This window comes from Macrobrachium rosenbergii, chromosome 2, assembly GCF_040412425.1.
Source record: "Macrobrachium rosenbergii isolate ZJJX-2024 chromosome 2, ASM4041242v1, whole genome shotgun sequence".
In the NCBI taxonomy this organism is placed as follows: Eukaryota; Metazoa; Arthropoda; class Malacostraca; order Decapoda; family Palaemonidae; genus Macrobrachium; species Macrobrachium rosenbergii.
The window spans coordinates 48,863,743-48,888,526 of record NC_089742.1 but is presented as its reverse complement, the minus strand read 5'-3'; the positions used below and the strand labels follow the sequence as shown (position 1 = coordinate 48,888,526).

The window sequence follows — 24,784 nt, the reverse complement described above, 5'->3', positions numbered from 1 at the left end:
TATAAATATCTCTCCAAACATTATTTCTATGCAACAGCTGTTTCTGATGTCTATGAATGAAATACTTTTAGCTTTTCAAATCATCCTTTGAAAAGAACTGTCCATAAATAAAAACAATTCATAGGATCAGCTTCTTCCTCCCAATATATATTAATATACTTTGATAATCAATCACATGACGATTCTTTTACAGACCAAGTAGCACCTGGCAGATATTGTCAGAATCAAGGCACAATCATCAGATATCATCAGTTCATAGTGAAATTATGATCTTCATTGTTATTTCAATAAGTAACAATTAACTTCCTACAAAAGAGAAAAATTATCTAAACGTTTCTTAAGATGATGCTGAAACTGGAACAGCCACGAGAACTTAGAGTTTTGGTATAAATGGCAATGTGTCACAGTGATGCCATAGGAGTCAAAACAGCCGAAGCTGATGTCAAATAAGTTCTGAATTTTCAGTACAAAAATAAATATCTAACAATAATCATAAGGGGCATAAACTATCACCATTTGCTGGAGCATTTCAGCTTGCTTTACAAGTGTCATGGCTTTGCCATTTATTTTTGCATGAACTCCTTCTACTCACAAGTTGCCATCACTTATGAATTCTCTTAGTCCAGTGAAGCTCATGTTGTTTCTAATTTCATCTATGATAAACAAGAAAATGATGAGACCATGGCTTACGCCTGCATTCTAGAGCTGTGGTTCTTCAGCTCCTGAATGATAAAAATGCAATAAAAAAACTTCCAAGGCTGCATCTCATTAATAGTACTATTATTATCACTCTTATTATTGAGTTTTACAAGAACCATGGGTAACACTTCTAAACTTTCACGGGATTCACCCAAAGAATTTATTTTGAAATGAGGGGTGCAAACTTGAACAAGATAAAGTAAAAAAACTGCACAGGGACATGACTTATAATGCTGGCTGGTTTCCTCTTATCTATCCCCACTACTGGGTCTTTCCTGACCAGGTCTATGAGTGGCTCTCTTGTGGCCATTTCCTTTACTTCCACATCAGGCTACCTCCTGTCTGGGTTCAAGTTAGGTGGTTGCTCAGCTGTACTCTTCCATGACTAAGCTACCTTGGACTGCACTCTTAATTTATCATCTCAGTGACTAGGACCAGTCTTGCTGGACTGTCAGCAATGACTGGCACACTGCAACTTGCTTCCAGGCTGACTGGTTTTCTCTCAACCAGAACTGAACCTATTCCAGGAAGAGATCTTTCGCTCATAGCAATCACTTTCTTTCAGGTCCTGTATTTCTTCTAAGTACATTTCTCACATGAAACAGCTCCTTTCCATATGCTTAGCATCCTTGATGTCTGTAGTTACTTTTATCTATTTAGGAGTGGTCAGTGGACATTTCCTCTGCTGACAAGGACCAACTCTTAAGCTGCAACATCATCATTGTGAGTAGCCATTATCTGAGCCTGCAAGATGAGTTTATCAGTGTACAGAATACTACCTGGCCCAACTCCTTGTGTTGCATTGCCAGAGGCTGGATTATTTAAGAACATGAAAAGGGAAGGGTAAGTTGGTCAGAGACAGCAACACAGATTTGTCTGACTCTAAAGCTAAAGAAACCACTTGTTCCCCTGACTAGGCTTTATTTCCCCTCCTTGTGCTTTAAGTTCGCTAATTAGTGAACCTTAGATAATGCTACAACAGTGCTTGCATTGTGGGCTGGTTTTCCAAAGGGAGCATCATTCCCTCTGATTGCAAGAGAAAGTATGCAAGCCCTAACAATGAAGGTCACGAACTTATGTCAAGATTCAGACAATTAAACTGAACAATAATAATAAAAGGTATCTCATTCTATTTAAATCAGTGGTCTGGTTAAACTGCATAATAATAATAATAATAATAATAATAATAATAATAATAATAATAATAATAATAATAATAATAATAATATGGACCCTCTTTTAACAGGTCTTATTAAAAGGATGGCTGTAATATGAATTTATCTTATATAGGTCTTTTTCATCCTCCTTATGATTCGCTTTTCAGGCTCAGCGATTTAGTCAGTAACTGGCTATTCATGTTGGAAAAGGACAGTTGGTTTTTTATTACAATTCAATCAGAAATCGTGAACCCGTGACATGTTTCACCAGCTATCCTCTGGGCGTGGTTGCAGGAGGTCTGAGAAACGATGTGCTTTTGGTATTTATAGGGGAGGTCATGATCGGTGCTGAATTATGATTGGCTGCCCGGGCATGTACCCTCGGCGGAGCCTTCCCATCCAAGTTCTGTTTTCAGGTCCTGCTGAGGATGAAGAGAAGAATTTCTTCTAAGATTTGCTCGTGCGCTATGGGGATCGCCGTGCATGTCTCTGGCTGCCGTGGGAGGAGAAAGGTTTCTTGCGTAATGTTGAGTGTTGGTTTCTCCTTCCCAATGTGCAATGCTTCCAAGAGGCGTAGGCGGTGGTGGTAATTTGGTCAATCACTATGTTATGCATCCTCTGATGTCTGGCATGATTAAAGTTACTTTTGGAGAAACGATCCATTTAGGAACCGAGGCATGGTCCGGTATACCACGTTGGTTTTCTTCACCTGCTGAGGGGGCTGGGTTTCCAGGCTGCTCGTCTTTCTGCTCTTAGATGACCAGATGTATGTTTCAAACAGGGCTGACATTATTCTTGATGATGTTTTTTGAGGGCTGTCTTCTTTATATTTATGATCAAATTGCCTTTTGTAGAGCAGCCATTATCTGAGCCTGCAAGATTAGTTTATCAGTGTACAGAATAGGAGCAGTGTTCAGGGCACTATGGTGGAATTTCTCCGCGTTCCAGGAGGAGCAGTGTGAGAGGCCTGGCCCAACACATGCCTTGTGTTGCATTGCCAGAGGCCCCTTGATTCCATTTAAGAACATGAAACTGGGGGAAGGGAATGCGCCTCAGTTGGGCATGTGTATGAACAGAGCAAGCAACACAGATTTGTCCTGACTCACCCACGGAGAAATGGAAAGCTAAACCCGCTTCGAAACACCCAAAAAACCTTGAAGAATTCGCTTAACATCGATAGATGGTACCGCCAGGAACCTCGCCCGATGCCCCTGAACGCATAGAGCTTTCTATTTCATCATAAATATAAAGAAGACCCCTCAAACATCATCAAGAATAATGTCAGCCCTGTTGACTCCAACAGAAACATACATCTAATCTTTACAAGAGCAGAAAGACGAGCAGCCTGGTTAATTCAGCAGGACCCTGAAGAAAAACCAACGCGGTATACCGGGCACTATGCCCCGTCCGAACCTTAGATAATGCTTTCTCCAAAAAACAGGGGCTTGCATTGAGGATAGCAAGAAAAGACATAATCACTAACATCGAAGTTTGACCAAATTACCAAAGGGAAGCATCATTCCAACACTCTGATTGGCAGCCAGAGACATGCACCGAGGCGATCCCCATAGAGCCAAACAAAATGGCATCCGAGGTCGAAATTTTCGCAACAACGCCGCCGCGACGTTATTTGATGGAAGGCAACATGATCATAATTCAGATCATGACCTCCCTAAAATACTGAGACCTCCTGCAATAATGACCATTAAACGGTATCTACAATAGAACCTGAACCCAGACGAACGATTTCTGATTGAATATTTTAATCAAAGACTGGTCTGAATTAAACTAACATCGCATGAAAAGCTAATCATAATAATAAAAAGACACTAATAATAATAATAAGCCATCCTTTTAATAATAATAATAATAATAATAATAATAATAATAATAATCTCTCATTCACCTTAGAAAGCAATAAGAAAACAAAGTCAAACAAAACTGCTCTTGGTTCTACAATGATGCAGGTAACTCACAAAAGGATCAGCTTCCTTTACAAAGAAAAATCACACAGAAAAATTCATAAGAGATGGGAACATAAAATCATAATGTGCATTAGAAGCAATATTAATATTCCCATGAAAATATATAATGCACCTACGTTTAGGCAAATATAGTACAGTATTTACCATAATGAATAGCAATGGTCACTCAAACTCACAGGCATTAAAGAATAAGTAAAAATATGTTTGCAATTCATATGGACACACCAGGTGCAACAGCTGCTGAATTATTCACATTCATTTCTACAACATAAAGCAGACAGGCTAAAAACTCATAAGTGTAACTAACTAGTACAAAGCAATGACCACATCTTCAGTAAAATATCTAACTTACAGTACAACGTTCAGAGTTCTTTAGGACTTTAATTACAGAACAGTGGGCTGTACTGTATGTACAAAGCTAAATCTCGGAAATATTTCATTCTTCTGTAAATACAATGGCCTCTGGTTAACTCATGCTCCACAGCATCACGGCATTCGTCCAACAACATTTTATATTCTTAATTCCTCCACTCAGATGTACAATGATATGTTATAGGCCTGTTGTGATTTTTAAAAAAGTCTTAAGGGGGGTTACAATTTAACAGTGTGCCTTGGTACCACTGTAGATGGTACAATGGGGTCTCTGGTCCCAGCAGCTATGCTTTCTGCTTTTTGCTTCTCATCCTTTCCTTGTGATCACTTCCTACTCTGCTGTGCAATTTCTATGACTTTACCCTGTTCCAATTTTCAATCAACATGCTGAAACAAATCCTTTCGGCAAGTCTTGTGAGTTTGGAAATGAGTCAGTGGTCTTGTAAACTAGTTCAAAACATTAAAAATCTGAAGCCACTGGAAGATGGTTACTTATCATACTGTATATACTTACAGTATATTGAATATAGCAGTATCATACCTTCAGATATAACAGACGAATCACCATTGGATGCAGCATTTAATTCAAACTGGTTCATCTTTGAGGTATATTCTTCACTGTTGGATGTAGAATTTAATTCAGGCTGGTTCACTTTCGAGGTGTATTCTTCACTGTTGGATGTAGCATTTAATTCAGGCTGGTTCACCGTCGATGTGTATTCTTCAACACTATCAGGATCTTTCTTATCACTGACAGAAATTTTATCACACTCTACGAATTCTGTAAAAAAAAAAAAAGTCTTCATATGTTAAATGCTAATGCAGTTTCTTTCTACATAAAGCAATGCAAACATACATAAAAGAGTATCTACTGGTTTGTTGCACTTCAAAGAACTGTCCACAAACTTTCATGTAAATAAGTTTGAAGAGCATTTCTTGCAAGCATATAAAAGAAAAAGACATTTTATGGAAAGTGGATTTACAAGATTTCCACCTGGCTTTTGGTGCTTTACACCTACATTTTGGGTGGGTTAGACAGAAGCCATACCTCAAGTATGGGTGTTTTCCAGTCTCCTCAATATGTTAAAATGCATTTCTTTCTTTCTAATATATATGTCTGAAGAGCTAATATAAGAGAAACAGAGTAATGAATCCTTTCCAGGTCTCACAAATTTATTTTATGGCTTCATAGTTTTCCTCCTTTTAAGCAATTTTCAAACATTTTCTATTGTTGTAAATAAAACTTCAAAACTAGTTATACAGTAATCTAACTGTGAATTTGATTGGAATTCATAACATATATATATGCACCATTCAATGACTTTTTTTTATATTTATCATAACTTTTTGGATCAAAAGATAAAGAAAACAATGCAACACAGTTTTTACACAAATGATTACTGAGATCCTACAAAGGTACATGTTTCACAGGACAGATAGAGATTTACAGACAAGGCATCAATATTTAATGTGGGCCTTGCCATCAAAATTTTCATGAACTCAAATACTTTCATGACTCTGTCTTTCGAATTCCTTAACTATGAAGCGTAATCTTTTAAGGTTTCTTCACAGGTGGGGCTCTGCCTCAAACATTTACAATTTGCAACCTTGCAGCACAAGCAAGAGCATCATTTATCAAACACTTTGTCCTTGGGAAGCAGGAATCCCTGTTTTTGTAAAAGCAAGTCCGTAATCTAGCTGATGGAAACTTATTCTTCCTAACAGGCTACTTTGGGGAATCAGCCATGGTGCTTCCTAGCTATATATCTCTGGCATCCATTTTTTCACAGTCTTAACATGCCATGAGCTCATAGTGCCATGAATATGGTTATGAATTTTTGACTGACTGCCACTTTTCTCCAGAGTAATCAAGTAGCACTTTTGTCTTTTATAAAACTAATCTATAGCATACAAATTTCTTCTATCGTCCATGAATGCTTTCCCATTAAAATTTTATATAAAATATTTTTTCAATAAACTAAAAGTAAGTTGTCTGGATGAGAGTTAACAAGCAGTTCTTTGAAACATTAAAATTTTATATGTATAAATGTGTTTTAATATCTACTACACCAGGTAAATGCTCTGTATGGTGTCTCATGATATCTACAAGTAGTTTATACTTTAAAACAGATCACACTGTTAGGGCCAACGCCAAGCGCTGTGAATGTCACCTTCCTCAGAACTTTAAACTGAGATTACAAACAGAAATTTTTTAAAAATAAACTGTATTTTTCCTATATTTACAAACATCAAGTCTTTTATATAGGAATACAGTATTCTTTAGCAAAACTCTGGTTTGATAACCGAAACTTGTTAAAAAGGACATGTGGCATTGATGGGTGAGTGGTGATGGCTATCCAATCACCCGCTTGCTTCCCCTCACTTTTTCCTTTGGCTAGGGACAAATACAAGGTTGGTTATAAGCTGAGATCATGATATAACACTTTGTTTGTTTATCTATGAAAAACATAATTTACTTTAAAATATTGCTATTTGTTCCTGTAAGTATAACAATATAACAATACTTTCTTGTTATGTATACAGGAGACTCAGTCCTTAGGTGAGAAGTATCATCTCCCACCCAGAAATGCCAACTTCCTGGTTCCATAAATGAGCAGAGAAAGGATGATTCCTGTAACATCCTATACAGCCTGGCACATCTGATGCAAAATGATGAAAGAGTCATGTGCCATATTCGGTATTTGTAAGGAAAACAATCACAAAAATCTAGGAAACAATAGGGAACCACATGATTCTCCACCTTCCCAGCCTCTTGTAGTAAGAAAGGAGGGAATTGCATCCTCAGACTGTGGCCTTTCAACTTGTCCTTCATTGTGTACCTGTCTAGAACTGGCCTTACCAGCATGAACAAGGTCTGGGATGACAGAAATTAGGAATGGATGATATGGAGGTTTAGTGGGACCATTTGTCCCATACAATGAGTTCGAAGGAGCTTGAGCACCTAAAGAATGTTATAACCCAGGTCTCAATGAAAAGTAGTCCAAGTACTTTTGCTGACCTCCACCTGATACACCAAAAGTTCCTCAAGACACATAAAGGCAGTGTAATTTTCCAAGCACCATGGGCTGTCATGCAGAGCACAGAATCATCCCCTTACAAAATAACAGAGATGCCTGTTTGATACCTAAAAGAGTAAGAAGTAAGAAGAAAAGAATTTCCTTCAACACCTCCTCCCTCTGCCTACTGAAGCTAATGAAGGCACCATCTTGCAAGCCTATGCTGCTCACCTGAACCCTCAATGAAGACAATCCTAGCGAGATGACCATCTATAAAGGAAGGTCTCCATCCCAGGCCCAAAGAGGGACTCAAAAGAGAGAGCCATCCTGGAAGTTTAATCACATGGAGAGCTTACTTAATAGAGACAAGGAATTCTGCAATCTGCTGCTTAAGAGTGGACTTGGTGAGTGAGACCCCTCCAATGAAGCTGACCATGAAAGTTGGAAAACTTCTCCCAAAGTGTCTCCAGGGGACCTGAAGGTCTATCTCACCCCTGTGAGAGGAGAAATTTCTTGTGCAGAATGCAGGTGGTCTTCAGCCACGAGATAAAGGCCCCTCCACAGTGGGACTCAGCAAGAGGGGCTAACAAAGAAAAGTGAGCCTGGGGATAAGTCTCTTCATATGTGGCCAAGACATCAACAGATCTGGATATCAATCAGGTTTGAACAACATGGAGCTGCCAGGGGTATCATGAGTCCTGAATAGGTCTGCATCATACTGATCAACCAGTGGAGAATAAAACTAAGGGAACTTTCTTGTAAGGAGTTGGCTTGCAGGCTGTTTACCAGTAATTTCCAAAACATGAGGAGACTTCATTAAAAAGAGGATGTATGACCCACTTTTCCCTAAAACTTCCTCCACCACTTAGCTGGTCTGCTAAGTTGTTCTATCCACATGGAAAGAACCTGAGAGACTGCTTAATGAATTTGCACTCCATCCCCTCATTCATCTGGATGCTAACATGCAGAAGGCCAGGGAGACCATCACACCACCCCTGCCTGTTGACAAGAATGCCCTACAGGGTTCAAAGAAACAATACCCCTGTAAGCCTCATAAATCAGTCTTGGAGTGTTCGTAGAGTTAAAGATGCTGCTCATGCTCTCAAGACACTGATTTGCAGATCATCCTTGGCTTAAACACCCAAAGTGACAGTTTACATAAGTGTGCCATCTCCAGGGCAGAGGTAGCAGTCGTCTGTCCACTAAGAGAGATTTCCCAAAACTTTCTGGCTGCAAAGTACCGGATAACCAGGAAACCTTGGGTACAAGAAAAGAGCTGCTTTCTGCACCACTGAAGTGAACGAAGAGGTTGCTCAAAACGAAAGTGAAGATAATCTGTCAAATCCAAAACAGTTACTACTGTCAGGATTAGGACTACTGACTGGAGAGACTACAGAGGGGAGACACTCTTTGCTACGGTGTTGATCAGCACACCAAGATATTTGTTTGCCGCCTGGCTGCCGGTCTTACTTCTTTCTGCAGATATCTCCAAACTGCAGAAAAGTGAGGAGGACAAGTTCAACCCACCATACATCAGGACTACACCAGAGGTGAATTCTGAGCAAAGGGACCCAAGTTAAGGGCTGTGCATATACTAGTGTGAATTCCTATGGGATGGCAATGGTCTGAAGAAGAGATCAGACAGTCCTGAAGCAAATGAAGGGGGATGTAAAAGAACTGAAATCCTGTTGGATGGAATTATTGCATACACATCCTTCACACCTACAGAACAAATTTGTTCATGGAAGATGATGATCTAGCCTTCTGACACCTTTTGAATGATAATAAAAATATAAAAAATGTATGCAACTAGTGCTAAAATAAAAGAAAGCCTACCAATAATTCGACCAAGTGATTATTAGCCTTGGATGGCACTGTAAACATTGAGCTCCCTGCACTCGCAGAGTTGTAACATCACCTTATAAGAAGGACTCTATACCTTCCTTTTCAAGTAATATTTTGACCAATAACTCGTAAATAAGATAAAGGGGTTTGTCAATTGCATAAACATACCACATATCCTGTGAGGAAAATCAGACTAAAATATTACTGCATTTTACTCATGAGAATGGTAGGTCTCATGCATTGTTAGGTTTTACTTCATCTGCTGGAACAGCAATTCAGCAATCAGTTCTTCTGCACTTAAGAGAGCATTATGATACCAGTAAGAATACTAGGTCTATATCTAATATGGACACATTCACATTATATTGCACTTTACAAGTAGAACAGTGGTAAATACTCATGATAAAATCTTAGGGTTTTTCTGTTAACAGGGAAAGAAAATAATATTTACAATATTGTTACAAGTTAGAAAAAAATATAACAGAGTCATTGTTGACATACCTTTTTCAATTTTTATGTCATCTGCTGAAAAACTGTCCACTCTTTCTAATTCTGCCATGTTTCTTTAGGGTTTGTACTAGAAGCGCTGAAGAATCAATTCTGATTTCTGATGTTTGCTTTTATTCATGAAATTATGGATTCCTAAAGGCTTTCTGCTGACAGAATAGCTTTTGTTTTCATTACTACTGAGCCTGTAACATAATTATCAGTATTAAATATGGTACAATTATTTCCCATGGAAGACAATTAATTATTATAATTTTTCAAACTGTACAAGGAATTCATATAATAAAATATAATTTTCTTAGAAATAAAATTAATTTTTTTGACATACAAACACATTACTTTACAGTAGCCTAGTCTGCTATTGCAATAATTTTTGGACATCACTGAAGCAGAGTCTCCTTTTTGACCAGTCTGAATATATGTACAGTATTCAGGTCCCAGAGTGCCTGTGGTGTTGAAAAATACAATGGTTTAAAGATAAAGTCCATTCTTTCATACACAAACTTATTACTTTAAGTTTCCACTTCCATCTATCTCAGTATAGCCTACATCTAGGTCCTAGATAGTCTAAACCAGCTGCAACATGGAAGGGTTTAGGAACAAGGTAAATTTTTTGTAGAGTAATGGGTTTCCATATAAAACAGTTTACAGTGTGCTGTATTTCTAAAACCAGTATTTCAACACAAACCCATTAACTTACAGTAGATTAAGAAGCCTGACCGGGATGGATTTTGTGCCCAAATGATCTTGATTTATGTTCCAACTCTGATGCTGCTGCAATACTTTCCAGCCGCTGGTACTGAGGATGAAAATCATGATGGAATGACTCCTTTGATGGTGTTATCCCATCAAATACTCTAGGACGAGTTTTCTGGACAAAGAGAATAGGCTTGATTCTGCTGACAGAAGCTATAGGACAAGTGTACCTCCCTAGTATATAAATTTTCTTGCACCTCTAAAAGCATTTATTCTCTGCAAAACATCTCTTGTAAAAACTGTTGAAAGCAGAAGGGGATAAACCTATGGTTTGTCTAAAATATTTAGAACTCTCTGTTCCCATCTCAGTTTACCATAAAAAATGCAACTGGATTTACTGCAAAGACCTCACTGACTTTGCACCATTGGTATGCACAAAGGAAATCTCAGCAACGAGCTTGGATGCAACTCTTGTTAAGATCACCTCAGAGGCATGACGGATGAATAGGCACTGTTGAACCATTAGCAGTGATTTGCTTTGAAACCAAAGAGATGGGGTTGTGATTTTTGAAAAACAGTGTTAACTGCCATAGGGTATAGCAGCAGATTATCCCAAATATCAGATGATAAAATGAAAATGGTGATGACACAAACTACCTTTCAAAAAGTTCTCTTGAGGCAATAACTTTCATCTCTAAAGTAAAAACTATAAAGGAATGGCTGCCATTTTAGGTTGCGTTCATCTAAATTTACCATAAAAGGTAAAAGATGCCTGAAGGGAAGAGAAAGTTGCCAGTACCTTAGCCAAGAATCATGATATAAAAACACACAAACTACCTTTCAAAAGTTCTATACAATAACTGCCAGTTATTGGAATGCATGAAACCTGGCAAGACCTGAAGGAAGAAAACTTCCTCAGCCCATGGTACAGTATGCTGCTAGTTATTGGGTGATCTACCCTTCCCCTCAGCCCATGGTTTTCTTTGACTACTTCATATAAAAAAGACTTGATTAGTTAATTATCAAATGTAGCAAGATGCCTCCAACAAACTTCTACTTTTAGCTGAGCTATGATCACTAGTTGCTGGTACTTGGTGATAAACAAATCATTCTTATCCCTTTGATGTTTGGTTCCCTTGGGAAACTTGCAGTGGATGCCCATGAATGCTGTACCATAAGTTCGACTAAGAAAAGTTATGCTGTCTCCTTTGAATTGTGCTGTTTGGGCAATATTTGCTATAATTTTTTTTTTTTTACACTGGTTTTCTTGTAATTAAAACATGCTAAATTTTCACCATTGCCTTCGTTACTAGGCTATCCAGTCAGCTTTGTTTTGTACAGTACAAAAACAGGTTGGTTAAAACAAACACACTGCACAAGATTATTTAAATAAATAAAAGGTTCATATTTTTGTTGAGATATTAAATTGGTATATTACTTAACAAGCATTTAGGTAAATGCTTGCATTTAGGAAGGTTAGGCCTGTTGGTGAACCATGGGGTTGACTAGCCCAGGGTTGGAGGACGAGGTTAAGGCAGGTAGGTTATCCCTCCCAGTGAGGTAGGATTATTTAAATTGAGGTTAGATTAGGATTGTAGCCAAGAAAATCATCATCATGTAATCATGGGGACCTGTCATGCTATGTAAATTTGGCTGTAACATGATTGTCAAGGCCTATGTGTACTCTCATACTATGGAACCAAGATTAGGGTAATACTATGAAAAAAATTCAATTATAAACGCCAAATTTAATACAAGAAATGGTCGAATAATCGTAATTTTGGTTTTTATTCCATAAGGAAGATGGAGCAAGTGAATAAATAAGTTACAGATCTAATGAAAAAATATCAAGACTTGCATTTTTTCAAGGTTCACTGTTACTGTTTTGGAGATGTTCTGTAAGTTGGAAGGTAAAAGGTGACTCTAATGCACACGCAATTCACAAGTGCTTATGGGGGCTTGTTTGTATTAATAATTATACATAATAATTACAGGACTTTATGCTAACATATGCATATTTTTTGGGCATCCAGTTTTTAACATCCATTATATTTAGTTTAACAATGCTGCCTTATGTGTACGAACTGCTCATGGTGAGGCCACTAACTATTAATTTCATATGCAAAATCAAGAAAGTGCCATAATCCCTTCCAAAGACAAACGCTTCTTCTAAATGAATTACTGAGATTTACACAAGAGATACATTCCAACCTTGGGGTCTGGAAAACAGTACTTTGTGTGAGATACTAAGGGGTAGGTGGAGGTGGCCCCCTTGCTAATTTGGATCCAGTGTGCAAGGTTAGGAGGAGATGAATTTCTGTATCTCACTTTGATGAATTACAGTGCTCTAGTTAAGGTTGGGACTGGGAGGCAGATTAGATGCATCCCTGTAATTAGCCTTGTGACAACAATCTTCATACTGTAATGTGTTTTGTGGTTAATACTTAGAACTGAAATGAACCAAGCATTTTTCCTACTGCTTCCTTTGTGGTTTAGGCTACGATTTTTGGACCATTCTTCTTGGTTAAATGCACTCATTTGTGGTTCCCATTAAAATCCTAAGTTTCCTACTGGTTCTCACCATAACTAGGAAATATAGTGAGCGGGGAAACAAAAACGAGTGGTTTGCGCAAACAATAACAGGAAGTCAGATAGATATGGTTTATGTATTTGGTGCGAGAGTATTATAGCATCACCATACATTAACCCTAATTATGTGCTTGAAAGTTTCACAAAAGTTGTGCATGTTGTGTCTCAGGTCACAAACTGAAAATACAGCAAATCATGAGTTCTGATGTGTTACTGCCAGTTTTAAAGCAGATCAAAGACAAATTTTCAAACCTAAGGTGCTGGGCCCTGACCTGGTCAAGAGCTAAGGCCCAACCCATAACCCTAACATGCCATAGTAAAACAGCCAAAATGAGCTTTTACCACAACCCCATCTTAGCATAGGTAATGTGATATCAGGCCCAGCAAAATGAGTGTGCAAGTAGGCCTATTTCTGCAGTACGTAAGGGTAAAATCAATAAGATGAAGTAAAATAACCTACAAGTAAAACTCAAGAGGAAATTCCACAACTACACAAAGAAGTAACTAGGCTTGTTAAATAGGTTGGATAGCAAGAATGAATAAAGGAAGCAGGAATAAATGTAAAGTAAAACGCTATAAAACAGGTGTAGCAAAGGGCCAAACGGGCACTATGAATATCTTTTGGTAATGCTCAGTTTGCGAACTGATGATATTTGCCCTACAGGACTAGGTAATTCTACAGAAAAGCCCCACGGGGCACCATGTTCAGTACCAACACCCTGGGGCTTAACATAAGTACATAAACAAGAGATGGTAAATTTCTCAGATTATCTAGGTAAAATTCTCACACTATTTCTGTATAGCCTATTTCTCAAAAGCTCTCACTTTTACTGCATTACATGCACCCTTTTCTATATTTTTCAACTGAAAATGTTCATTAATAAACAATATCTCCGTGCGGTGCGTGGTACAACTGAAGACTACTACCACGCCCATCTGGTTTAATAACTACCAGTTTACGTGCAAAATGGGCGCTGTGTTTAGTACCAGCCCCTTGGAGATGAACATAAAAACAAATAAACATAGTAAATATCATACACAAAACAAAGACATAAACATCAACAAACAGCAGTAAAAAACAGCAAATATTCAGGTTGGCAACTGGCGGGAACCTAGACGTGGAAGTAGTCGTCTTCAGTTTTACATTCTGTAGAGTTATCCAGGGCTATGATACTTTAGGATATATAATTGGTGAGAAATCAACTTAGGTTAGGTTAGGTTAGGCTGGTTAGGTTCACACAGCAAAAACATAAAAACATTTCAGTCCCTAACGTCAGATTCAAAGTACTAAAATTAAAACCCCAAAAAATTATATTTAAAAGTCCCAAAAGCGATAATAATTTAAAGCTAAATCCTACCACTAATTTTTCATCCTACACGATGGCTATTACCATCACCAAACTCGCCTACGGCTATTGCTAGTAGGTTGGCTCCTCCTAGTCTAGCCTATCCTCAGCCTGACAGTCAACTCTAGCCTATGCTAGGCTCGCCGTTTTTCATTCAAAGGTAATTTATGGGCAAACTATCAAAATACAAACCTATCAATCCACTTTATCCCGTTTCTAACATTTGACGTTACCTCAAAACCAAAGAATTGCGATAGATGTCATTTCGATGTCAAATCAAAATCTCGAAAATATAGTAGTAGTATTAAGAGAGCGACCTCTATGGAACAGCTCTCCCTTCTGTCGTTTTAGCACAGTCATGATGATAATATTACTGACTGTAGTATTTCATGCATGCCTCTATACAGTCATCAACTACGTAGTCAACTAGGCGAATTTACAGTATTGCATATGAAAGTACTAAACGAGATTCTTGTGACGCATTGCAAATTTTTCCTGTATGAGTAATTTCCGAATCATTGTTTTTATTTTGATTTCTCAGTATTTCATCTCTTTGTTGCCATACATATTAAACCATTGTTGTTTGTAGTTTTTTTCTCTAAAACTATAGTGAATCGCTTTTGCATGCTGTTTCTATTCTGTCATAATTCCGTCTACTTTTGGGGTGTAAGGTGTAGTTTTTGTGATGAACGTCGATTTTCTTGGCATAATGGCAGGAGAGTTAATCTCCTTCATTACGAACTCTTTTCATAGCCCAGGAGCCAAGAGGAAGTATGCAGAGGTTAATGTTACTGAAAATACAACTTCTGTAAGCTTAGATATAAGGAATACAGGTGTCAGATCATAAGAAGTCAGATTTGCTTGGCATTTTGTCTTCTTAAATGATTCACATTGATAAAATTGCATATTACAGATAAAAGAAAAATATTATTTTTCATAAAACTGCTCAACAATATGAAAAATTAAAATAGATATGGCATTTACAACAAAATTTAACAAAACAGATTATAATACCCTCAACAGAGTTCTTGCTAAAATAACTCACGAGGTAAAAACGTCAATGAAGTGGATACAGTACATGCAAATAAATAAATAAAATAAATAAATAAATAAATTAAAAAGAAAATAAACAAATGCCCCTTCTAAAATTGTTATTTCACTCAGGGAAGGACATTGGGTTTAACGATGAATCGAATTTTACCAGCCCAAAGCACTGAATGGCGAAATATTACGACATGATGATGGAATAATCTTTATTTTCTGTCAGATCACAAAAATAACTTTAGAAAACAAGACTACGAAAAGACCAAAAGACATCTGAAAGTATAGCCAAGTTAAGAAACTAACACCTGTGAACGAAGACAATTATGGTACAGAGCCACTATTCCCAGAATAATTAACAGAAGGAGATACGGACGCCATCTGGCGAATGAGTTTATAGCACGCGTTTAATGCAGTAATCCGTTCACGATCGTTTTCTAATATAGTTAGGCCTAATCACCTGAAAACAATTTCCCATGCCGGGAATCGAACCCGGGCCTCCTGGGTGAAAGCCAGGTATCCTAGCCACTAGACCACATGGGATATAGTGTTTCACGGAATGAGAAGTTTTATGTAAGATGTAAATCAATGAATATTAAGTGTAAAGAGCCCCGCTAAAAAGTTCCTCTTCAGACATCTTCCACGATCTAGTGGGGGAACTATGACAGTGAAGGCGAGGTCAGACTGAACTTAAAGGTAAGAATAAACTTGTAAAGGACCAATAATTATCCATAAATTCTTCCATACAGGTGCATGACCACTTAGCTGATATGGTCCCCCGCCCCAAATATCTGCTACCACCCCTTTCCTTACCCCATTGGCTCCCCACACAAGAGAGATTCAAAGCTGTTACCCAGGCCATCAGTGCAGTCCTACTGAAATGAGTTCTTCCTTATTTTTATTTTAAATTCAAGTGGCTATGTTTCATTAATCATCTGTTTGCTATTTATCTTGATATCCTCATAGCACAAGTAGGCCTATGGCAAATGATTATACTCTAATGTATAAATTTAAAGGCAAAATGTAAAGTAATGAATGAACCATAATTTCTTTCTGTCATGGTAACTGAAAGATGTTGAAACGATGCATTATGAAACATTCTACGCTCGTGTGTTAGAATAATCTTCACAAATACACAGGTGTGAGTTAAGAATAATTCTATCTGCATAGCCTGCAGTTTTTCTAGGAGAAATATTATGATAAGAGAGCCTGATCTTATAAAACGTAGTAATATTCCCAAGAAAACACAATCTCGGTGATAAACAAGTAATCACAAGTATTCATTGAGTTTACAGAAAGAATGCTAAAAGAATCATTTACAGATTAAATGATATCTCTCAATTCCCCACTCGAAAATGTCATCCCTTATCTTAATAACAGCAGAACATATGTCATTTCAGACAATACATGGAAATTCTCCCCGTTCTAGAAGCTTATCAGAATTTTTTTTTCTTTGCTCTTTAGATAACAGTTCATCATGCGTAGGAAGGAGGGGGACTGGCGGGGGGAGGAGCTCCCCCGACGACTGTTTTCTCATCGTTTGAATTAACTGCAAAATGAATGACAAGTTTTTGCCGTTTTTTGATCGGTAAGTTGTGAAAAAATCGCAGTCGATTTTACTCTGGATTTGTAGAAAGTTTCCATTCGTTTACTGCAGAACTGTATAACAGTCGTAATAATAATGTTATAGATGTGGCCTTGTGCACTCACATACACATATTCACCACACACATACAAAAATAGAGGTATCAAGCGCTTTCGTATTACTTCAGCTCAGTTTCAAGGTACAATGGTAAAAATAGTAAAAGGAAGTTTTAAAATAAACCCAGAATTACATGCAAATAATACAAATTAGCACAAACGATTAAATTCATGGAAACAAGTTAAAAATATTATAAATGGTGAAGGACAGCTCGACAGGGATCATACAGAAACATTCTTAAAAATCTCTCTTAGGACGAAGGCGTCAAGTTGATATCTATCTTGACTTATAATAAGTAACTGTTATATTCCATCAAAGCGGACTCAGCTACATTTTTATAAGTCAAATTGTTGGAATATAACGTCACAACCCTAATGAACAATATGATTAAAATAGCCTACACGTCAAAATATTGCATTTGACATTCATCCTATAGGCCTATTGACACCGTCGAATCGTTTTCCAGGTTGAAATATAACTCTGACATGGAATTTTATAAATGGATCCACGAGAAACTTTAGGTGAATTTTTCGTCGTTATCGCTTTTAGAGTGGTTGAAAAACGAAATACATAATCTATATTAGAATTCTTACAAACCCATGAAACATTCCCTAACCCAAGTAAAACGAGAGAATTTTGTTGGTTAAAAGGTTTAGTTGAAACAAATTAATGAGAATTAGTGTTAGTGCTTTGAACAATGCACATTTTATGAAATAGTTTGGGCGCTTTAAGTTTTCTTAAGATGCTAAAAGAATACAATAATGAAAAATTAATTTTGTAAGAGTATTATTTTATAGGCACCCCTAAATTATAGTTTTCTATAACGGATTGAACACTTGAAAGAAAACTATCACTTTATGCAAGGCTCAATTAATTTTAGGGGATCCTACTTTAGAAACGGATTTCCAGACGCTTTCACCATTCCTATCCTTCTTTAGTCATGATACATCATATAATTTAAGAAAACAAAACAGGTTATTGGGGGGAAATATATAGTTTTCAGAGTATATGCATAATAATTCTTGAGTAATTTAATTTTTTTATGTCATACCATTGTTCCGTAAATCTTATTAGATTCAACATGATACATATTATTTATTATTATTTAATGTACAACATTTTAGTATTCTTTGAATTGCGCTTTATAATTTAAGAAATGAATAATCTAGAGATCACCCAAATCGTGATTTTCACAACTTTTATTAGTTTACTCTTATCATTATAGATGATATTACCTTTCAAGCATGTGTAGAAATTAAATTCTAAGACTAATGTCAAATTATCTTAAATATAATTGTAGATTTTACAAATAAATGATTCCTTGCCGTGCAGACTCCAAATAACATCCTGTACTGTATTCTTAGTCTACAGTGAAATGGCTTTTTTAAAAAATCACTCATTTTCTCCTTATGGAACAAGTTTTGTTGTAGCGAACAGAACGTTTGGTTGCGATTCGACCAAATCCATCGAGTAAGAAGTTGTTACGATCTCATACCGAGTTCCAGCCTTTAGTTCGGTAAAGTTCACCTGATGAATATTGCTTCCCTTTGCAGCAAAGACTTCTTCCTTTGCTTCTTTGCAACGGCTCCTGTAGAGAAGGATGGGACAAGTCTCGAAGTCATCGGGGTCCTCGTATCTCAGGTAGATTTCGCTAGAAGTTATTTCCACGATCTCTTCGTTCTTGGGTGGACTTGGGACTTCGACGAATTAAAGAAGAAGAGAAATTTAAGTTCTGAAGGAACTTTAGTAAATAAAATGCATTTGGAGGCAAAAAGTCTTGGGTCTAGGGGCAAAAAACATGTTACCTTTATATTTTCATGCACTAGAGGAAACATTTATTGCAAGAAAATATAAAAAAAGTATTAAAGTCCTAGCTGAAAAGATTTATCCTCATTTTACCTTTATAAACCTAACATAAAAAAAGGAAATGATTACTCCGTCAACCAGACAAAGAAGGCTACTAATTAATATCAAAGGTAACCTCATAAAAATCTATAATAAACATTATCAGGCGTGTCCTCAGCCTGTACTTTTCCCAGGGAACTACGTGTTCTATTTCGTGAAAATTTTCAATTTTAACGTTCTTATTTTTATGTTTACTGAAGCAACTACGAACAATGTGGGTGCCTTCTGCTCAAATGTCGACTTTCTGATATCTCTGTTGCATTTCATAAAAGAAATGTAGATTAAACTTAATTTTAATTTTGCTCATAATCATTATCGACTTACCACAAAATTCTGTCTGCTGAGTGACTGATACAGCGAAAGCAAGTAACAGAAACTGAAGAATAAGTCCCATCTCGTTGAATGACGACCGAAGCTTTTGGAAGAAGAAGAAGAAGAAGAATGGTATACAGAAACTAGCTTCCCTCTTATATGGACGAACTTTTTCTCAGAGTGCCACAACAGTCTGGGATATGGCCGTAAAACTGGCACATCAGATAACGTGGGAGAATATTGAGAGGATCCAAATGTTCACCAGATAACAGTAACTCATGAGATACGACTGGGAATTTTGATGAAAACTGAGATATATCTGTAAAATGCGAAAGGGCTTAATACCCCACGTCTGGCTAAAAGCTGGACATAAATCAAAGTTACGGGGAAGATGGAGATGATTTTCCTGCTTTGCTCTTATTAACGTAATCTACAATGACATTCTCCAGAAGAGGAGAGCCGAGGTCACTTGCATTATCTTATCGACTCTTACAATTGAAAACTGGTCGCTCAGACTTGCATTCCTGATTGATCCTGAATATTTAGGTATTTCTGTACTCTATCTCCTATTGGATGGAGACAGAAATCGAGATTTTGCAAAGTTTTTACACCTTTCTTTAAGATTATTATGCTGACGTTATAATCGTTGAGTTTTAAATTAAGTTAATAAAATTCAAGACAAGAATATTTTTCGTCACTGAAATATACTAATACTTCCTACTAACTTGTTCTGTTCAAAGAGCACTTTTTAATCAAAGTCAACAGGAAAATGTTATATTCTACAACAGACGTCGAAGTGCCTTCATGAGCTAAACCAACATTCCCACGGACAAAACAATAAAAATATGCCATTGTAAGTCTAATTTCACATCTCAAAAATCCAGTGTCTTTATCTCAGGTTTTCAAGATTAAGATTGATATAAGTTATCGTCTTTACAACATTCCCCGGGTACCCGTCTTACGAAATCTGTGAATGCAATCGAATGACAATTCTCAGGAAGTAGAAAAGGAATACTTTTCAGAGAGCATCACAAAAACTTCTCGTGAAAACGTATCGAAGAATTGCACAGGTATCAGTTAGCCTCAGATATCTTTAAGACGTCAGGGGAAGTAGTTATCAACATGAAAAAAAAAAGATTTAAATACTAACTGATTCTGAGTTTAATCATATTTAGGTTCACTAAAAAAAATGTATGGTTCATGAAGAAAACAGGAATGAAATTCTAGTTTCGTTTAACTGCCCGAGATGGAATATTTGTATGGTAGTGTCAGGTCAAATGAAGATTTTGAGCAGACGACACTGAAATCATTATTACTAAAAATATCATCTGTTATCAAGACTCCTTAATAAGAAAGAAAAATTCCAAGGTCTTGAATTCAAGCTGTACATGATCAAGAAACATCTTACTATCAGAAAAGGTTACAAAATCAAAGATCTCGACTAGAATAGTTTTATTGGTATCTTTGACTCAAAGCGATATTTAGTAAAGCGCTAGAAGATATATAACTGGAGGAGAAGAAGTGAATGAAAAGGTAAAAGTACTTATTCCTCCATGGCTACATTTGTAGAAATGATCTAGGCCCTTTCTTGTCAAGGTCGACCTCAAGGAGCCGACTTGGTCGAGGCGCGCACAACGACTGGCGTGGACTCGACGAAGTGTGTCGAGACAGACGTACAGGTGATCGTGTAAGCGGTGGCAGCCTTCAGATTTGTGAAGTTCGCGTAGTGGAGCTGGTTCCCCCCGAAATCAAAGTTCATCTCAGACTTGTCTTCCTCGCATCGAGTCCGGTACAAGAGGATGGGACACTTGTCCATATCGCCGGGATCCTCAAACGTCACGTAGATCACGGAGGACGTGGTGGCAAGGACCTTCACGTTCTCCGGCGAGCTTGGTGCTGTAAGGACGCGGCAGATATTGTTTTGATTATCGATGAGTAATGGAAAGGTATGCCTGTACAATACTGAAATAAATAAAGGAGGCGTTTATGCTCTTCATGTAAAGTGTCCACGTGATTTCTTAACTATTAGGATGTGATGAATTCACGATTCATAACTAGTTTTGTTGAATAACTAGGAATTTATTTTTTCTTTCTTAATAGACCTCTTTCTGTATTCCCCTTTATCGCCTCTTAATTCTTCCTAATGAGCACCATATTCTTTGGAAGCTTGAATTCCAAGTCAGTGGCCCCTGTGGTGGGCTTGTTCCATATGAATAGGTTTCATCTTCTGAATAATAATAATAATAATAATAATATAATAATAATAATAAATAATAATAATAATAATAATAATAATAATAATAATAATAATAATAATAATAAGATGGAGGAAAAAGAATGAACGGCTGCTTTCTTTCTGATGCAAGAATAATGAAACATTCAGCTTATCCTACTGATATAATCCTTGACATGATTAATGTAAATTCGGCCATTCAGTCCTTAAGTCAGCGAAAAGAAGGAGATGGAGGAGTTGGACAGAAAGATGGTAGAATGGAAGCGAAATGGAGATAAAGAAAAAGACTAAAAAGTGGATGATGTTAGGGACCAAAACAACTCTGCAAACTACCTTCAGTAATGCCTACAGTGCACCACGTGTACGCACTGAAATGCAATGACGGCACTACCCCCTTACGGGAAGGTTATCATACTGAAATGAGGTCAAGCTTTGTAAGAATCAATTTGTTTTTAGACAGTCAGAGGGAACATTCAAGTGGCGTGAAGATTTCTAAGAGCCATCAGTTAATTGGATCATGAAACCAGTTATTCCTTACTTTATTAAGACACTTAATAAATCATGAAAAACTGCTAACCATTTCAGAGACCGCGAGTCATCGTTTTTCTCAAATCTCTTTCAAACTAATTATTTGATCAAATGGTACTTTGACACGGTGGACAAGACACCTCCCGCTAATTTTTGGTAATATGGTACGTTGTCAAATGGTGCTAGTTAAGGCGTTTTCTCTTGACTTTTAAAGGTAAAGTCGCATGAGTCAGCAGGACTATTCTACGCAATCGAACGTCCGCTATCCCCCATAGATAGGAAAGGGGGGGGGGTGAGATGGGGAGGCCAGGAAAGTGGGGTGAGGGAGGGATGAGGAACGGAAGGGAGAGGGAGGGACGGGATAGGGATAAAAGACGTTCGAATGCATAGTTTGGCGATGCTTGGCAACACCATGTAAGTCAAGAATGAACGCCTTAACTAACACCATTGGACAATGCACTATATTATAAAAAATTAGTGGGAGGTGTCTTGTACACTGTGTCAGAGTACCATTTCGATCAAATAATTAGTTTGAAAGATATTTGAGAAAAACGATGACTCGCTGTCCCTGAAATGGGTAGTAAATGATAAACTTACTGCAAGGATTCGGCTGCCGGATGGCGGTTGCTCCAAGAGCTACCAAAAACAGGGCCAGAAGTACTTTCATGATTTCGGAGATAAAACTACGTTCACTGACACGACTGAAGAATGCAAAGGCCGCACAAGTCTTGTTGTGTTAAACAATTTATACCCAAGAATTGAGTCTGCCCAGACGCTATCAGAGGATAGTGTGAGAAAGATTTGCCTGCATGCCAAATGCTCGTGAAGATAAAGGGGATTTTTTTTTTTGTATCTGCAACCTGAAGTGGGTGGTCTATGAAAAATCTCTGCAACTGAGAGTAACGCCGGCGAAAGGTTCCTGGAATTCTCATGACCAGGTGTTATGTGAAGAGTTACCACATGGAAAGGAAAGATACAATATAACGTGCCTGCTTCTTGGAAATTCCAAAATATCAATTATTTGAATATGCTTATTTTTATTGATTTTGTTCGTAAACAATTCCTGATTTACTTCGTTTCATTTATGATGACAACTAACGTTCAGCGTCTCGTCTGTCTGTCTCTGCAAAACATTTGCGCTAGTCATTTATTTCTTCTTTTCCAGTATTTAATTATGAAATATGACTTTAACAAGGTTAAATAGTCGACAAAGCTTGGTAAAACGAGGGAATCTTTGTCAGGGGCAGAAGGGAAAAGTCTAAAAAAAAAAATGGAAAGAAAATTACAAGGTGACCTGAGGTACGATATACTCAGGTACACTTCTGGGACGGAATTTCACCGGTGTTAAATCCATTTTGCCCTGAGTGGTTCCAGGAGGGGCACTTTGTGACCTGGCTCCTCGTGAGTCAGATCCGGTGTCACTGCAAATCAGTTCCTTCTGGAAGCTGCTGGAAGCCACGTCAGTGCGCATGCTCGTAGTTCAGTCACGAATTGTTCATGGAAGTTTAAGTTCAGTCACGAACTGTTCATGGCAATTTAAGTTAGTTTACGTTATCATGTTTGTTGAGGTTCAGGTTAAAACCTGTTTTGAATTAATCCTACGTATGTAAGCTCGCTCTCTCTCTCTCTCTCTCTCTCTCTCTCTCTCTCTCTCTACTCTTCTCGTTATTACGTTTGTTTAGGTTCAGGTTAAAACCGGTCTTGAATTAGTGCTGCATATGTAAGCTCTCTCTCTCTCTCTCTCTCTCTCTCTCTCTCGTCATTATATTTGTTTAGGTTCAGGTTAAAGCCTGCCTTGATTTATTCCTGCATATGTAATCTCTCTCTCTCTCTCTCTCTCTCTCTCTCTCTCTCTCTCTCTCTCTCTCTCTCTCTGTTACACTAATCCTCTTTGAAACGATGTTATCGATGAAACTGGTAGGTCTTATTGGACTTTTTAATTTATAATTTTTTTTATTTTCCTTCGTATTTGTTATTTATTTTTTTTCTTAAAAATAGAGATGTCAAAAATTTCATATTACACTTTGATCTAAATTCTTGAAAAGGCGAGGGAAAATTCTGTCTTCCTTTATGGAATTCTTCAGACCCATTTCCTTTCCATTGTGTCTAGAGATGGTAGAACGTTAATGGCTTGTCTAGGGTGAGTTTTTAATGTGAATAGGCTATAACTCGAGCAAGCTAATCAGAAGCCCTTCAAGGGAGGAGTGCCGTCGGTGCGTCTCACGCGGTGCACTGTAGGCAATGCTTAATGATCTCTGCAACCCCTTAACTCCTTTTACTATACCTCCGTTTATATTCCTTTTCTTCCATGTTACCTTCCACCTTCTAATAATTGTTCCATAGTGCAGCTGCGAGGTTTTCCTCCTGTTACACCTTTCAAACCTCCTTTACTCGCAGTTTTCGTTTCAGCACTGAATGACCTCATAGGTCCCAGAGCTTGGCCTTTGGCCTAATCTTATGATCCATTCCAATCTAATAAGAAAGAAGTAATAAGAGCTACGCTTATCTACTTAAGGAAGCCATATACCTGATTTTTAAAGGAAGCAGTGACATAAGAACCGTTAAATTAATGATTAGGAATGTTTACATCAGCCATTATTCAGCGCTTAAGGAAAAGAGGGAGTTAGAGGGGTTGGACAGGAAGATAAAGAGATCCGGAAGTAAGTAAAATGAAGAACAAAGACCTTTAGAATTTTTGCACTGAAAAGTGACAATTAGAGGTGTTGGACAGCACAGCCGAAGAAAGGAAGCTAGAATGGAGGTAAAGTAGAAGGTTAAAAAGCTAATGCAGCTAGGAGCCGAAGGGAGACTTCAAAAAAACTCCTTTAGCAATGCATACAGTGCACCGCG

The 24,784-nt window shown here is 37.5% G+C and overlaps 1 protein-coding gene and 1 non-coding gene across 8 annotated transcripts in view; both read right to left on the bottom strand.

Annotated features, from left to right (window-relative positions):
• The window catches only part of LOC136846479 (uncharacterized), a 191,342-nt gene that overhangs the window by 340 nt on the left and 166,218 nt on the right, over positions 1-24,784 (bottom strand). For 2 of the 7 annotated variants that reach the window (XM_067117339.1, XM_067117333.1), the window contains exons 2-3: positions 9,577-9,767; positions 4,755-4,994 (exon numbers count right to left, since the gene is read on the bottom strand). In XM_067117339.1, the coding sequence (XP_066973440.1) occupies positions 4,755-4,994; positions 9,577-9,634 (298 nt within the window). In that variant the 5' untranslated portion in view covers positions 9,635-9,767. Of the gene's footprint in view, positions 1-4,754; positions 4,995-9,576; positions 9,768-9,910; positions 10,033-14,405; positions 14,598-18,110; positions 18,654-19,185; positions 21,070-22,531; positions 22,692-24,784 lie in introns of those variants that run through there. The other 5 variants (XM_067117294.1, XM_067117315.1, XM_067117304.1 and 2 more) reach the window with 5 other exon arrangements.
• On the bottom strand, positions 15,726-15,797 carry TRNAE-UUC (transfer RNA glutamic acid (anticodon UUC)). The gene has a single exon. It is a non-coding gene; the product is annotated as a tRNA-Glu (tRNA).